Source organism: Phacochoerus africanus, chromosome 3 (genome assembly GCF_016906955.1).
Source record: "Phacochoerus africanus isolate WHEZ1 chromosome 3, ROS_Pafr_v1, whole genome shotgun sequence".
In the NCBI taxonomy this organism is placed as follows: Eukaryota; Metazoa; Chordata; class Mammalia; order Artiodactyla; family Suidae; genus Phacochoerus; species Phacochoerus africanus.
This window is the reverse complement of record NC_062546.1, coordinates 170,064,480-170,081,475: the sequence shown is the minus strand read 5'-3', so window position 1 is coordinate 170,081,475 and position 16,996 is coordinate 170,064,480. Positions and strand designations below refer to the sequence as shown.

The 16,996-nt window shown below is 39.7% G+C and overlaps 1 protein-coding gene across 1 annotated transcript; it reads left to right on the top strand.

Annotated features, from left to right (window-relative positions):
• The first annotated feature begins 5,902 nt into the window (after positions 1 to 5,902).
• On the top strand, positions 5,903 to 14,533 carry CLK1 (CDC like kinase 1). The gene is made up of 13 exons (XM_047773189.1): positions 5,903 to 6,052; positions 7,408 to 7,571; positions 7,859 to 8,087; positions 9,092 to 9,182; positions 9,575 to 9,641; positions 10,938 to 11,054; positions 11,143 to 11,309; positions 11,835 to 11,929; positions 12,023 to 12,152; positions 12,734 to 12,816; positions 13,641 to 13,720; positions 13,961 to 14,051; positions 14,177 to 14,533. The coding sequence occupies exons 2-13, from the start codon at positions 7,408 to 7,410 to the stop codon at positions 14,324 to 14,326; spliced, it is 1,464 nt and encodes a 487-aa protein (XP_047629145.1). The 5' UTR covers positions 5,903 to 6,052; the 3' UTR covers positions 14,327 to 14,533.
• Positions 14,534 to 16,996: the final 2,463 nt, after the last annotated feature.

Sequence of the window (16,996 nt, the reverse complement as noted above, 5' to 3'; positions counted from 1 at the left end):
AATCAGAGCTGTAGCCACCGGCCTACACCACAGCCACAGCAGGTCGGGATCTGAGCCGAGTCTGTACTACACCACAGCTCACTGCAAAGCCGGATCCCTAACCCACTGAGCAAGGCCAGGGATCGAATCCCGCAACCTCATGGTTCCTAGTCGGATTCGTTAACCACTGAGCCATGACGGGAACACCAATTATTCACTTTGTACAGCTAAAAAGAAGGCGGCTAGATAAAGAGATGGTCTAGAAAAGCCAGTCAATCAGTTGCTGTTTTTTTTTTTTTAATGGTCTTTAATTTTATAGTCAAAGCCCAAAGAAGTCCTGTAGTACAGTAAACAATCAGAATTTCCCAACTGATTTGCTCATGGAACTTTTTTTTTGAAGCATGTTTTTTAAAATACTGCAGGATAGGAGTTCCTGCTGTGGTGTGACAGGACTGGCCGGTGTCCCTGGAGCACTGAGAGTCAGGTTCTATCCCTGTTCTGGCACAGTGGGTTAAGGATCTGGCATAGCCTAGGTCACAACTGTGGCTCAGATCTAATTCCTGGCCCAAGAACTACATATGCTGTACAGTGGCAAAAAATTATGTATATATTTATTTATATTTATATTCTTAATATATATATATATATATTTTTTTTTTTTTTTGCAGGATGGAGTTCCACAAAAAATGGACAGATGATCCATTTGAAAAATACAATTAGTTGTAGAGTCCTGGTCTGGGTTTGAATCACAGCTCTGTCCCCTACTATTAACTTTAGGCAAGTTAACATCTCCAAGTTTTAATTTTCTCATCTATAAATAATATTCCTTCATACGACTGTTGCGAGGATTGAAATAGCATGTTTAAAACCTCTGGCAGGAGTTTTGGCTCAGTGGTTAACAAATCCAACTAGGAACCATGAGGTTGTGGATTTGATCCCTGGCTTTGCTTCATGGGTTAAGGATCCAGCATTGCCGTGAGCTGCAGATGCGGCTCGAAGCCCACATTGCTGTGGCTGTGGCAAAGGCCGGCAGCTACAGCTCCGATTAGACCCCTAGCCTGGGAACCTCCATATGCATGGGTGCGGCCCTAGAAAAGACAAAAAAAAAAAAAAGGCCTCTGGCATATACTAAGTGTTCTGCAGCAAATAAATGGATGGAAGCTATGCTCTTACCACATCAGGGCTCTCACATAATCAGGCCATTTATCAGGCTTATTGTCATTGATTTGATTTGATCAAAAACTATAAGCCACTCTGTCTAAATCACCTAAATTAGATTTGGGTATTCCTAAAACTGATAATATTTATTGGTTTCTATGTATCATTTCTGCAAATGGCTGATCTAATTAATGTTTTCTGCCTCTGGGAGTTAGTTCGCAGTTATCCTCTTTTTACTATCAGTACCTTCCACTAAACTGAGGGGCCAACCCTACTAATGCCCTCACATTTTTGTTTCACCCATTTAATCATTACAGAATTAGTATTAAGACCTCTTTGGTGCTAGAATTTGGTTTGCTGCTTCTATGTTACACTTGATATTTTTCTTCAAATGTGTCATTGAATTGTTGTCACCACCCTTAAGAGGATTTTATTGATTGATTGTCAGGATGTTTTTGAACTGACTGACATTCCCTCAGTTTTTATTCCAAGTTATGCCTTTTTTTTTATTGGTTCCAATATGGTGACTTTTGGATCTTAGAGCCCATTCTTATGTCTGCTCAGTTGTAGCCATAAGGATCTCATAGATAGGGAGGTATAATGGCTGCCCTCCTGGAGCCGCTTATAAGTACCATGAGGATCAAACTCCAAAACATTGATTTCCGTCCACTCACCTTGAATTGACCAGTCCACTGATCACACTAGCAGTTGGGTGACAGATGGTCTATTCCATGCATTACTTGGCAGTAAGTATAAACAATTAAAAAGACTAGGAGCTCTACTGTGGTGCAGCAGTTAAGGATCTGGTGGTGTCACTGCAAGCAGTTTGGGTTGCTGCTGTGTGGCATGGGTTGATCTCTGGTCTGGAAACTCCTGCATGCTGCTGGCATGGCCAAAAGTAAAAATAAAAACACTTGGAATATTGCTGAATAACCCAAATTCTCTTTAGAGTAATATGGTTCCCTATCTAGACCAGAAGTTGGCAAACTTCAGCCCTCAGGCTGGCCACCTGCTTTTGCAAATAACAGCTTCTTGGAACTCTGCCATCGTCATATTTATAATCTGTCTTTGGCTTTCCTGTGCTACAACAGCAGTGTTGGTTGGCGGTGGCAGAGACCAAATGACCTGCAAGCCTAGAATATTTACAATCTGTCCCTTTAAGAAGTAGTTTGCCAACACTTGATCCATACTATCAGAAGTTGCCAGATAATAGAGTTCTTGAATCTATTAGAATCTTGGTTTGGAACTCTCTTTTGAGTAGAAGGCTCTCTGACCTTTTGTTAATGGCAAATTGAATAGTTATAATTTATTCCTTGGTTGAACTTGGAAATTTCCAAATCCATTTAGCAACACATTTATACTCTATATTGGGTATTTCTGAAGACATGTACTTTTGTTTGAACAACTAAAACTAGTAATTTATGGAGCTTCTTCCAGGATTGGATACAAAAGTGCATAGGAACACTGCCTACGCCATGGGAGCAGTCTAAGGAGCTAACAGACATATAAAAAGATAACTTTTTAACTTTTTATACATAGGGATCACCTTTTTTTTTTTTCTGCACCTGAAGTATATAGAAGTTCCTGGTCCAGGGATCAAATTCACACCAAGGCAGTGACAGTGCTAGACTCTTAGCCCAGTGAGCCACCAGGGAACTCCCATTGGGCTCAAATTCAATCAGTTTAGTGAAGTGGATAGATCATGTACTATTTCACTAGTGGACTGAAAAAGAAAACTGATGTTTTTTTTCAATTCAGTTTGTATTAATTGTGGTTCAGGTAGTAATAAGAACTCCATACAATAGTTCTAAAGCAAATCTAGTATACATGATAATGGAAATTTTAAGAAATACAATGAAAAAGGAATTAATCCTTTTTTTTTTTTTGGTCTTTTTAAAGCCACGCCACGGCATATGGAGGTTCCCAGGCTAGGGGTTGAGTAAGAAGCCACGTCTGCAACCTACACCACAGCTCACAGCAACACTGGATCCTCAACCCACTGAGCGAGGCCAGGGATCGAACTGACTCTTCATGGATACTAGCTGGGTTCATTAACCACTGAGCCACAAGGGGAACTCCCCTAATCCCTATCTTTATAAAGCTGCAAATATTAAAACTGTGATGGGTAGGGGATAAGACTAGAACAAGAGTGTAAATAGTACTGTATAGATAGGAGTTTAATTAAAACAGTATCCAAGGAGTTCCTGTGGCACAGTGGGTTAAGAATCTGACTGCAGAGGCTTGGGTTTGATTCCCAGTCCCACACCATGGGTTAAAGGATCCAGGCATTGCTGCAGCTTGGCTGGAGTTTCCTTGGCCTGGAAACTTCCATATGCCTCTGGTGCAGCCATAAAATTTAAAAAAGATCCAAAATCATTTTTAAAAGAGAAAAATTGTGTTAGGATAATCCATAATTGACATGGAGAAAAAAAAAAAGCAAAAGGCTTTCACCTCACATGATATACCAAAATTCCAGATGGATAAGAGTTGCCTTTTTTGCAACTCTTATGGACACTACCTGGCCAAGGATCAAATCTGAGCCACAGCTGTGACCTGTGCCACAGCTGCAGCAATGCCAGATTCCTAACCCACTGTGCTGAGCTGGGGATGATCAAACTCATGCTGTAGAGTTGCCTTTTTATAGAAAACACAAGAAAAACTTAAAACACCTCAGAGACTTCCTCTGAAGAGGAAAGTAATGTCTCAGTTTACAAGCCTGACCAATATAAAGATGGAATAGGTTTAACTGCATGAAAATAAAAAAACTTTTCTGCAATTTAAAAATTTAAAGGACAAAAAAGAACTGCACATTCAAAAAAGCAATAAGGTATGAATGGGTAAGTAACAAGAGAAAAAATTTTTCTTTCTTTCTTTCTTTTTTTTTTTTTTAGGGGGGCACCTATGAAATACGGAGGTTCCCAGGCTAGGGGGTCTAATCGGAGCTGTAGCTGCTGGCCTATGCCAGAGCCACATCAAGGCCAGATCCGAGCCTCATCTACGACCTACACCACAGCTCATGGCAATGCCGGATCCTTAACCCACTGAGCAAGGCCAGGGATCGAACCTGAAAACTCATGGTTCCTAGATGGATTCATTTCCGCTGCGCCACGACGAGAACTCCGGGAAAAGAAAATTTCAACTTCACTAATTCAACAATAAAGTTACAAGTTCAGTACCAATAAACTAACATGTTTTAATGTTATGCACTAAGTTAGAGCAGCCACAACAAATTACCAGAGAGTGGAAGTTGGGAAATCCAGGTGTGGGTAGCACTGTTTATTTTGAGGCCTTTTTCCTTGGCTTGTAGGTGACCATCTCCCATCTTCAAAAGCTCTTTCCTCAGCTTTGTGTCCTAATCTCTTTTTATTTTATTTTTTTAAAAAGCTAAATTAGATTAGACCCCTCCCTAATGACCTCATTTAATCATAATTACCTCTGTAAAGACCCTATCTACTGCCAAATAAAAATTGTCCCTGCCACCTAGTTCTCTAAGAGTGAAGTGACTAGCCAACTGCAGTGATGATCTTCAACACACCCTGAAAGGAGTTCAGGAATGAGGCCTCTGTGCTCCAGGAAAACATGGTAGAACAGGCCTTCAGATAGATATTTCCAGGAGATTTTATGGGCCCATATCTAAAAGAGCACTAAAATCAGTAACAGAGATACCTGCTCCTTGTGACTAGCAGCAACCCTCTGCCAAGATGTGTGGTCGATTCCAAGTACCCACCTTCTTTAAAATAATACTGACCTCTTCCCTACCTCTTCAGAGCAGTTCCTCAGAGCTTGCTTTTTTTTTTTTTTTTTTAATGTTTGTGGCCAGGGTCGGCAATTACTTTGTTCTATCAAGTTGCAGCTTTATTTTTGTTATTCAGAGGTTGTTTCCAGATAATTTTGTCCTCTTTTGGAAGACATGTAGAAGTTTCGTGGCCAAGCTGCTGCAGTGTCAGCCTGGATCCTAAACCCACTACACCACAAGGGAACTCCTCATTTGATTTCAGTTCCCATTTTCCGGCCATTTTTTTTTTTTAACCCACTAGGAAAGATGTGCCTCAGGTATATATGATAAGGAAATGGAAGGAGTATAAGTCTTTCAATGGCGAGAAAAGAGTATGTCACAGCAGTGACATCAGATCCTTAAGCTGCTGAGCCACCAGGGAACTCCAAAAGAAGTCCAAATTTGTCTTCTCTTAATGTCTTTCAGTCCCCCCACCCCAACTCTTTAGTTTACTTGGCCTTTACACGCAGAGGCCTTGCTCCATGCGGAAGTGTTGCTATATTGTGAGGAGTCCCTCTCACATTTCTTCGCCTTTGAAAATCTCGGGAAAATCCTTCCAATCCAATTTCCGTGCGTGTGAGTCCCAGCCACTAAAATTTTAAATTGGTTTCAGAACCTTAGCAAAAGTCCAAATCCAGGCACGTCCTAATTTGGAACTATCTGATGAAAGTGGTGTAAATTTTTTAAAGCATTATTTCAGACGTTGTAACGCTATTTCGCACTCTGCTTCCTTCAGCTTCTCATTTCTAGCGTTCACAAATACAATTTTTAGTTGAGCATGGACGAGGCGCTCCTCCCCAACCCTTAAAACGCCTCTCAGCCCAAACACAGAACGGAGACAACATGGCAGCGGTCACAGCTCCCTCTGCGCACCCTGTTTGCGGAGCTTCGAACCCGGCGCCTGCGCACACGTCCCCCGCCCCCCTCCCTGGGCACCAGTTCAGCCCCACCCTTTGTGCAAGCCCCGCCCCACCCGGAGGCGGAGTGACGTTTGCAGCGTCATCTTGTTTTCCCGGAGAGCCCAGACGCTTCGGCAATCGGCTCCATTTTGTTGTTGGAACTTGTCGCTGCCAGCTGGGTGTTTTCCGTTGTCGCGTTGCAAGCGTTGTCTCCTGAGGCTTGGACTTTTTGGCCTGGACGGTAAGATGCAGAAGGAAGCGGGCTGGGTGTCAGGGCCCCTTTTCTGTTCCCCGAGAGCGTCTGTGACGTTCCCCTTCAAGCTTGTTGGCCGTCAGCAGTCCTCTGCAGGGTGACCCCTTTTCCCCTCGCACCGCCCCCCACCGCGCTTCGGCTGCACAAAGGTGGACAGCTCGTCTTCTATGCTTTTCCGAGTCCGCCGCTGCGGATTTCTATTTGAACCGTGACGCTCCAGACCCTGGCGGAGGGTAATGACAGTGTTTGTTAGGCGGAGAGAGCTCGAACGTGTGCCTTCCCTAGAGGGAGCAGGGATCCCGATCCCCGGCGCTCCGAGCGCCATGTTGGTGGCGCAGGCGTCGGCCGAGCTCTAAGATGGCGGCGGGGCGGAGGCGGCGAAGCTGCGGGCGGAGGGTGGCGGCCAGAACGGCGTTCTGGAATGTGCGTGAGACGCGCTCCTCTGAGGACCTTCGTTCGTAACAGAGGGAAAGAAGGAACACAGGGACCGGGTGTAAGGCGGTCTCACTGTCCGCTCGAGTCTTAAAGGATTCGAGGGGAAATGGCGAGTGTCTTTGCCGTCAGTGGCGTAAACAGAAAGCAGGTTTAGGAACTCGACGGAAGAAAAGTGATGTGGCATATTTGGAGGAGCTTGTGAGAGAAGCCAGGTGGTCGGGCACAGGCTTGGGAGTTTCTCCCCCAGCCCACCCCCTTGGGAACAATTGGATCCCCTTAAGTTGTGTTTAGAGACGAGGTGGCGCCCGGGCGGTTAGTACTGCTGTGAACGGTAGTTGATGAAAAGTTTATCTCTAATGTCTTTTTCAAGTTGTTAGGGGTTTTTGGTTCTGACATTTCTTTAGGGAAAATGGTTTACACCGATGGTTGTGTAAGTTGCTCGTAGGCTAAGCTAGGTGTTTCTCTCCTGCTTTTGGAAGGGATTAGCAACGAAATTCTGCTGTGTAGCACTGGGGACTATGTCTAGTCACTTATGATGGAGCATGATAATGTGAGGAAAAAGAATGTATACATGTATGTGTAACTGGGTCACCATGCTGTACAGTAGAAAAAAAATTGTATTGGGGAAATAATAAAAAAAAGTGATGCACATCTGAATGGGCGAGTTATATATAAAATAAATGCGTGCTTTTGGCAGGAAAGGATTTTTCCCAAAGTTGATCAATTGGAATTCCCTTTTTTCTTTTTCAGCCCTCTTTCAGTAAATCTGATCTTGGCATGTATAATACAGGAATCTATGAGTAGAATTCAGACTCCAGATTTAGAGATAAAAATTTTTTTTTCGGTTTATCAAACAGTGATGATATGTGGGATACAGCTTAACTGGGAAAGATTTATCTTTTATATAGATGAGACACGCAAAGAGAGCTTATTGTCCTGATTGGGATGAAAAAGATTGGGATTATGAAAGATGGAAGAGCAGCAGCAGTAGTCATAAAAGAAGAAAGAGATCACATAGCAGTGCCTGGGAGAACAAGCGCTGCAGATATAATCACTCTAAAACATCTGAAAGGTAAGGAGGGTTTTTAAAGTGTCTCAGTAGCGATCTAAAAATACATTTTCATTACAATGTGTCAGTTTTATCTCAGTAAACTGAGGGGGATACATTTTCATGAAAACTAGTATCAACTTAAAATAACTGATTACCATTCCTTTGTGTATCTTGATGGCTTGTGGTGGTTAAATTGTGTGGGGGGTTTGTTTGGCTTTTTGGTAGGAAAATACTGTTTTAAGAGATTTATAGAGCACTTGAGGGTATTTGGTAATAACATAAAGCATTGGAAAAACATGTTTTTCTAGCTATTACTTGGAAAGCAGATCCATAAATGAGAAAGATTACCATAGTCGACGCTACATTGATGAATACAGAAATGACTACAATCAAGGATGTGAACCTGGACATCGCCATAGAGATTATGAAAGCAGATATCAGAACCATAGTAGCAAGTCCTCTGGTAGAAGTGGAAGAAGTAGTTATAAAAGCAAATACAGAATTCACCACAGTACTTCACATCATCGTTCACATGGGGTATGCAATCTTTTAAAATATTTTGGAAATTTTATTTCCCATGTGGAACAGGAAAACTTGAATTTGTGTTTGATTATTTGAGAAAGTTCTGTTTAAGATGAAGTCGTCTCAATTTTAACTTGCAGGATTCTTTGTGTTTGTGCATTGTATAGGAAATTCCTGAAGTGCAGTACATATTTATATAGTAACATCTTATTACAAGATGGCAACTAATTGTCATTCCAGTGAAATAGTGGGGGTAATTTAATTTAGGTTAGTTTATAATGGATTACAAGATATTCTGAAAGTTTTTCTTATTATACTACAAGAAATCAGATTTTGTTTTGATAGTCTTACTATAAGAAGAAATGGGATTTTTGTATTTGAGTGAGGATTATGTGTGCCCTTGTTCTGGCAAAGCATGTTCTCCAATCCTTTTTTCACTAAACCACTTAACAGATTTGAACATTATGGGTTATGTGTTAATTTGGAAATCAAGCTCAGATGACATTTCAGATAGTGTTGTTATGTGCCAAATTTTGTTTTCACCCCAAATTAGGGTTTTAATTTTATTTATTGTTTCTTGATAGTTGCTTTTCTTAGATTAGGTAGGAAATTTGGCCACAGTCTACTTTTGACAAGTAACTATTACATTCTACAGTTTTGCAACATTAAATTAGGACATTAGGAACTTTTAAATTATGTTTCAGTGAATGCTACAATTAAGCATTTTCTTTAAAAAAAAAAAAAGAAACAATTGTATTATGTTTTGTTGCCTTGCCACTTTGAGTATCTTATCTGAAAATCTGTTCCTTGCCGTGTTTTTCTCCTGTTAACATAAACTATGTGCCCTGTGAATTTCTGGGGACTGAATTTGAAATTGCTCCTGCCAACCGTTTGTGGCCTGGCGTGTATCTGAATGCCTGAATATCTCCCCGCTGAATGAATTTCGTATTCTGCCCTGAATTCACTCGGGTATATTGATTGGCTGGATGATCTTGGTGCCGCCCACTTGACGTTTCCAGAAGAGTCACCGAAGGAAAAGAACCAGGAGTGTAGAGGATGATGAGGAGGGTCACCTGATCTGTCAGAGTGGAGACGTACTAAGTGCAAGATGTATATAGAATATTTTTCAACACTTATTAACTTTTCAGATAACATAATCTATAATTTAGATTAAGATTTCAGGGATTTGGAAATCTTTTTTTCTTTCTCTGTTTTTGTTTGTTTGTTTTCATTTCTTTTGGTGGGGGGGGATTGTGTTTTTGCTTTCTTTAGAAATTTAATGTTATGCAGAACTTCCAAAATAGTAAATCAAGTTAATGAAATTAGTTTAAGAATGAAATTAAACCTAAAAGTAGTTATGTTTTTTGGCAGTGTTGACCAATAAAAGTATCTAGATAAGGAAATTTGTAGCATCAACTAGAATAATCTGCATTTAATAGCCTTTATTATAAGTAAGCTGTTTCCACTGCGTGATATAACTGAGTTTTATTTCTCTCTTTTAGATGAAATTGTTGATACTTTAGGTGAAGGAGCTTTTGGAAAAGTCGTGGAGTGCATTGATCATAAAGCGTAAGTTTCCTGGCCTAGGATTGCACTTGCTTGGGAAGGTGAACCATTGTAGAAAATGTATTTAGCTTTGGGTTGTAGTCTGGCCAAGAAATAAAGCCTTTTAGCTTAGGTTTTTTACTTAGATAAGGAAACTCCCAAAAAACTTATTAGTCCTTTGTATTTTTTAAAACAGTAGCTATTAATAGTATCAATAAGCCCCTAATTTCAAGTGGAGAACAGATCTCATTGTTTCACAAAGTATTCTTTTGTTGTCACACTGGGAGGCCATTGTTTTCTTTTTTTCTAGATCAGTAGATTTTAGCCTTGGTTTTGTTGTTGTTTTATGGCCACACCCATGTCATTTGGAGTTTACCAGACCATGCAGTGCTGGATCCTTAACCCACTGCACTGGACCAGAGATCTAACCCGCACCTCTGCAGTGACCCCAGCTACCTGCAGTCAGATTCTTAAGTCACTGTTGCCACAGCAGAAATTCCTCTCGGTCTTGGTTTTATATTAGGGGTTTGTGGAGCTTTTACGGTAGACATTGAACCACATTTTCAGCATATTTAGCTAGGAATCTGTATTTTTAGAAAGCGACGTAATTGATTGTGATGACACAGTAGGGCTGGGCTGAGAACTAGGTCTCCTCTTGATTGGTGTCTGGTTTCATTAAGTGTAATTATCTAAGCTTCAAACTAGGTTGAAATTTCTTTAGCTAGTTAAATATGTTTGTCTTTCTCTGTTTCCTATTTGAATTTTTTTCCTCTTTGATGGCAGAGTTTTTCTAAATGAATCATCAGAGGAGGCTTCCTATTATTGGTTAGTAGGGTCTGAGAACAAGAGCTCTTTAGTGTGCATCAACTTTGGTAATCTGGGCCAAAGGAAGGTTGGAGACAGTAGCTAGTGACTGGTGTTATAGAAAGAAACTGCTTTATATACATTTGTTTCAAGTCAGTTGAAATGTAAATTGATGTAGTAAATAACCCAGTATTAAATTGGAGTTGTTAATATGTAAAGGACCAAAAGGTAATTCATGTGAGTGATTAGTCTCATGGAAAAAGTTTGTGTCATTCAGCATATTACCAACCCTGCCATATGCCCAAAAGTCATTCTTGTTACTTACATTGAGTTTGAAGTTAGAAGAGCATTCTTGGATGTAATCAGACAAAACTGAATGCTAAACCATAAGTTCAAAAAAAAAAAAGTATGTATAGTAGGTCGAGGAAGTAGTATAGTTTGAAGAATGATAGACAAATAGAATTGGATGTCATTTTTACCTTTTTTTTTTTAATGTGGACTTACTCTTTTTAACAGGGGAGGTAGACATGTAGCAGTAAAAATAGTTAAAAATGTGGATAGATATTGTGAAGCTGCTCGATCAGAAATACAAGTTCTGGAACACTTAAATACAACAGACCCTAGCAGTACATTGTAAGTATCAAAATAAAACTTAGTGGCCTCAGGTAGATTTGAATTGTGAGAGGCTGTGCTCATTTTTTTTTTCCCCCCATGTTTATAGCCGCTGTGTTCAGATGTTGGAGTGGTTTGAGCATCATGGTCACATTTGCATTGTGTTTGAATTACTAGGACTTAGTACATATGACTTTATTAAGGAAAATGGTTTTCTGCCATTTCGACTGGATCATATCAGGAAGATGGCATATCAGATATGCAAGTCTGTGAATTGTAAGTACTTGGCAAATATTCCAGAAACTTGTGTTTATGGAGACTGATTTTAATGCCAGACCAATTTGGATCTTTAAGAAAAAAATGAAACTGAACATATAGGACTTGGAGGCCTGACTTAAGAGTAGGTAGGAGAAAGATGTAGTTGATTATAACCTGTGATTGCCCAGCATATGATAATATATTGTTATGTATAAGACTGATTTAGCCTGTCTGATTTCAAAAAATGATGATCTAGAATCACTGGGTTAAAATTAAGGAATGGCAAATCACCTTCATAAGAAAAAGATACTTCACTTTCTAAGCAGTTTGCTGTCAGTGAACTAACTGTTTTTAAAGGGGTGATAGGTTTTAGTTCCTGGTGGGTTTTGGGGGGCAGTTTTTGTTTGTGTGTGTGTGGTTTTCTTTTAGCATGCTACTATTGCATGTTGTCTATGTCCAGAGAGGATTTTTGTTGTAGGGCTTTGGGAGTTCGTTTGGTTTTTGATTTTTAGAATACAGGAAGTTTTTCTGTTTTGTTTTTAGTTCTGCACAGCAATAAGTTGACTCACACAGACTTAAAGCCTGAAAACATCTTATTTGTACAGTCTGACTACACAGAAGTTTATAATCCCAAAATGGTATGTCTTCAATATTTTATCTTCATAGTCTTAAATGAATATTTTATGCCTCCTTAATATTATGCGTCCTTAATTGTCATTTATGATTTTCAGAAACGTGATGAACGTACCTTAATTAATCCAGATATTAAAGTTGTAGACTTTGGAAGTGCAACGTATGATGATGAACATCATAGTACATTGGTATCTACAAGACATTACAGGGCACCTGAAGTTATTTTAGGTAAGTATTTCTTAGAGAAGTTATTTATAGTTCTAAGTCTTTGTGAAACTCTGTTTTTTTCTCTCTTAGGGATTAGTATAGTAAAACACAATAAGGATTTTAAGCTCTTATTTGTTCCAAATAACTCTGGGACTTTAAGTAAGTGGCTTGATTTTTCTAGAATTCAGTTTGCACATCTATAATACATGATGGGAGTTTAAAACATACTCATTTAATGCTGGTTATAGTCCATACTCTTCATGTCTAGTCAGTCTTTATTTTGTGTAGTTAGTTCTCATTTTAGGGTTAGGAAATTGAGGCTCAGGGAAAAAAATTTTTTTCCTAAATCAGTAGTTCCAGAAGTTCCCTTGTGGCTCAGCATCTTGGGTTTGATCCCTGGTTCAGGAGCTTCTGCATGTCAGGGGCATGGCCAAGAAAAAGTAAGCCAGATGGCTCCAGAGCCATAATTCTTACATACTATACTATTATATTGGAGCTTAGATTAAGTGATTCCTTTAGGATCTTTCCAGTTAAATGTCAGATTATATACTTTTTAAGAAAATGTTGATATTTTTCCACTAATAATTTGCTTTAATTTGCAGCCCTCGGATGGTCCCAGCCATGTGATGTCTGGAGTATAGGATGTATTCTTATTGAATATTACCTTGGGTTTACTGTATTTCCAGTAAGTGACAATGATCTGTTCCAGTAGCTTTGCAAAAAAAAAATTGCCTGCTTATGTGAATGAACACTTTTAAATATAGAATACCCACATTTAGGAAGCTCATTTTCTTTCTCATAGACAATTAATTATAGATAAATATATAGAAGACGTAATTATGACACTGCTGGGCATACGTATTTCCTTTATCTTAATTTTATTTTATTTTGGTCTTTTGAGGCCGCACCTTTGGCATATGGAGGTTCCCAGGCTAGGGGTCTAATCAGAGCAACAGCTGCTGGCCTACGCCAGAGCCACAACAACACCAGATCCGAGCCGCATCTGCAACCTACACCACAGCTCACGGTAATGCCAGATCCTTAACCCACTGAGCGAGGCCAGGGATTGAACCCACAACCTCGTTCCTAGTCGGATTCGTTTCCGCTGTGCCACAATGGGAACTCTTTCCTTTATAATTTTATCTAAAACATTTCTGAGTTCCCTGGTAGCCTAGCAGGGTTAGCGGGTTCAAGATCTGGCACTTTCACTGCTGTGGTGCATGGGTTTGATCTCTGGCAGGCATGGCCAAAAATAAATAAAGCAGTCATTTTGTTTATAGCCCACAAATAAACATTTCTGAATATTTATTACAAGTAATTATCTTTAGGGAGATTGCTGGTGAGCTTGTTCTGTAGGTCTTAATATTTTTTCTTAGGTGCTGTCTTGCTAAAAGTATGCCTTTTTAGATCACCTTTGTGATCTATGGACTGAAAATTTAGCAACTGTGGTATAAGAACAGCACAATGTGCAGGTAGAGCTGTTTAATAATTTTTATTTATTATTTTTAGACACATGATAGTAAGGAACACTTGGCAATGATGGAAAGGATTCTTGGACCTTTACCAAAACATATGGTACAGAAAACAAGGTATGTTTTGTTTAAGCATTGAGTTCCGTTATTAATATACTTGATCATGTGTTCTATATAAAACAATGCTTTATCACTTTATAGTGATAATTATTTTGCTGTGAAGCCAATTACTATATTTTAGGCTGCCTTTTAAATCTCTAGAAAGTGTTGATTTAATTGATAAAACCACTCACCTTTGCTAGATGTTTTTAAGTTTTCATTGTCAACATTGTAAACGTGAATGGCTATCACTTTTAGGAAACGTAAATATTTCCATCATGATCGATTAGACTGGGATGAACACAGCTCTGCTGGCAGATATGTTTCAAGGCGCTGTAAACCTCTGAAGGTAAGCCTGGGTCATTGCTTAAATGATTGAAACCTTGAGTTTCCTCTCTTTTTGTGGTAGGGGAGAGTAAAGTTGTAATAAATGGTAGTAGAAAAGGCTGTTGACTGTGTTTCTTTTCTTTTCAGGAATTTATGCTTTCTCAGGATGCTGAACATGAGCTTCTCTTTGACCTCATTCAGAAAATGTTGGAGTATGATCCAGCTAAAAGGATTACTCTTAAAGAAGCCTTAAAGCATCCTTTCTTTTACCCCTTGAAAAAAACTATAAATCTGTAATTGTACAGCTCTCTTAAATCATATGGACTGCATCAGTCTAATTTTTAAATGTTAAGTTATTTTGTACAGCTTTTGTAAATTTCTTACATTTTTGTATTGTGTTTATTTTGTTTGGATAACTCAATTTAAGTAGTAAAGTAAGGAACATTTTATCAGTGATTACTGTATAAAGTATTCAGAATAAATTTTTTGTGTTTATGAAATTTATATGAATCTGTACCATTTTTGTTCTACCTCTGTTACTGTAAGAATAGATACATATCTCTTATTAAATAAGTCTTTGAAACTATTTTAGCTTTGTTTCCATATTAGGGATTATCATCTTTGGGACCTAGGCCTTCTTTCTCTAAACCAAATGTAAGGAAACCAAGATAGAGAATGCAAAGAACTGAAGCTTAGCCAAGAAAACTTTGTTTTTGCATTATTCCCAAATTTAATATTGCTGCTTTTTTTGTCTCCCCCAGTGGGATTCTGAAAATGGCTCAAGGTGCTATGCACCTTTAGGACTGATAGTGAATAACAAAGTTTCTAGAAATCCTTTATGGCCAAATGTGAATTGCCAAAGGACTACAATAAATCAGGTTTCTGTCAATGGCTTTCAAAAGACTAGTAGGTTCACAACAAAATTGAGGGTACAGTGGTTTCAAATATACATACCTCTTGCCCTGCACATAGCCTCCCTTAATATCCACATACCTCATGAATCTAGTATTATAGGATAGCAGTGTTTTTAATGCTTTAAAAATCTTTTATTCATCCCCAACCTCTGGGAGCTAGTGTAGAACATAAACCTCAGAATATTCCATCCAAGGGACAGTGTTGAGGACTCCTGGGGGTGGAGAGAATCAAGTTCTGAGCACGTCGGCCTGTCAAACAGGCCATGACAATCAAAAGAAGCCCTCAGACCAAGAGATGCAAATGAGATGCTGACAGCTGGAAGTTAACCTTCACTCACTCCAATGCAGAAGTCTGAGGGTGGTGGGCAGAGCACTAGTGGTGTTTGGTAAGGATCCCAGTGAGGTGTGGGCAGGCCTTCAATATCCTTTATCCCCCCAGCCCCATGCACCCACTTAAAATTCTGCTCAGTCTCTCAGCCACCACTGGCAAATGCCTTAGTATTTTGAGGGGTTGCTTCTTTCGACCTGTCTTTTTCTTTTGCAGGGATGCTGGCCTTTCAAGTCATTGCTGGTAGTAACTCTTCACTGTAAAAAATACTTCACATGCACTAGGTAAGCTATAATCAAATAGGCAGACAATAAGAAATGAGGACGTGGAGAAGTTTGCCAGTGAGAATGTAAAAGGGAGGGACAACCACTCCGGAAAGGGGTTGGGTTCTTCCTCAAAAAGTTAAAACACAGTTACCACATGACTCAGCAATTCTATCCGATTCGTAAACCCAAGAGAAATGAAAACACATGTCCACACAAAATGTTATACACAAATGTTCACAGCATCATTATTCATGGTACCCAACAATGGAATCATCCCAATGTCCATCAATTTAAAGATGGATAAACAAATGTGATATGTAATGGAATGTTTGGCCTTCTATAAAAAGGAATGACTGCATGGTACCACATGGTACAACCTTAGAAACCAGACACAAAGAACCATGTATTGTATGATTTTATTTATATGGAATGTCCAGAATAGGCAAATCCATAGATAGAGAAAGATTAATGGTTTTTACAGGCAGATGGGAAGAGGAAATGGTGAGTGACTGCTAATGGCTCTAGGTTTCTTTTTTTCTTTTTTTTTTTCTTTTGTCTTTGTTGTTGTTGCTATTTCTTGGGCCACTCCCGCGGCATATGGAGGTTCCCAGGCTAGGGGTTGAATCGGAGCTGTAGCCACCGGCCTACACCAGAGCCACAGCAACTTGGGATCCGAGCCGCGTCTGCGACCTACACCACAGCTCACGGCAACGCTGGATTGTTAACCCACTGAGCAAGGGCAGGGACCGAACCCGCAACCTCATGGTTCCTAGTCGGATTCGTTAACCACTGCACCACGACGGGAACTCCTCTAGGTTTCTTTTTGAGGTGATGAAAACGTTCTGTAATTTGGTAGTGGTAGTGATTGCACAGTTTTGAATAAAAACCAATCAACTGTACATATAAAAAATACAGACCTGGAATTCCCATTGTTGCTCAGCCAGTTAAGAACCTGATTAGTATCCATGAGGATGTGGATTCAATCCCTGGCCTCAGTGGGGTAAGGATCTGGCGTTGCCGTGCGCTGTGGTGTACTTCACAGACATGGCTTGGATCCTGTGTTATTGTGGCTGTGGCATAGGCTGGCAGTTCCAGCTCCAACTTGATCCCTAGCCTGGGAACTTCCATATGCCAAGGGTGCAGGAAAAACCAAAATAAAACCTCACGGGATGCAGCCCTAAAAAGAAAAAAGAAAATACACTAGGTCCAGAAAGTCTTAATAAACCAAGTTGTCTTTTATATGACACTTTTGCACATGCAGTCCCTCCTTCCAGCAACACTCTTCTCCATAACTTTCCTGTTCCCAATCTCATGGTTAGAAATTATTACTCTTTGTCTTGTAGCCTGCTTGGTCTTAAAGCCTGCTTTTCTGCTCTGAATATAGACCCTTCTGCTCTCTTTTGGTTATAGTGTATGCATGGTATATCTTTTCAGTCCTTCCATGCCGAGGTCCAGCCCC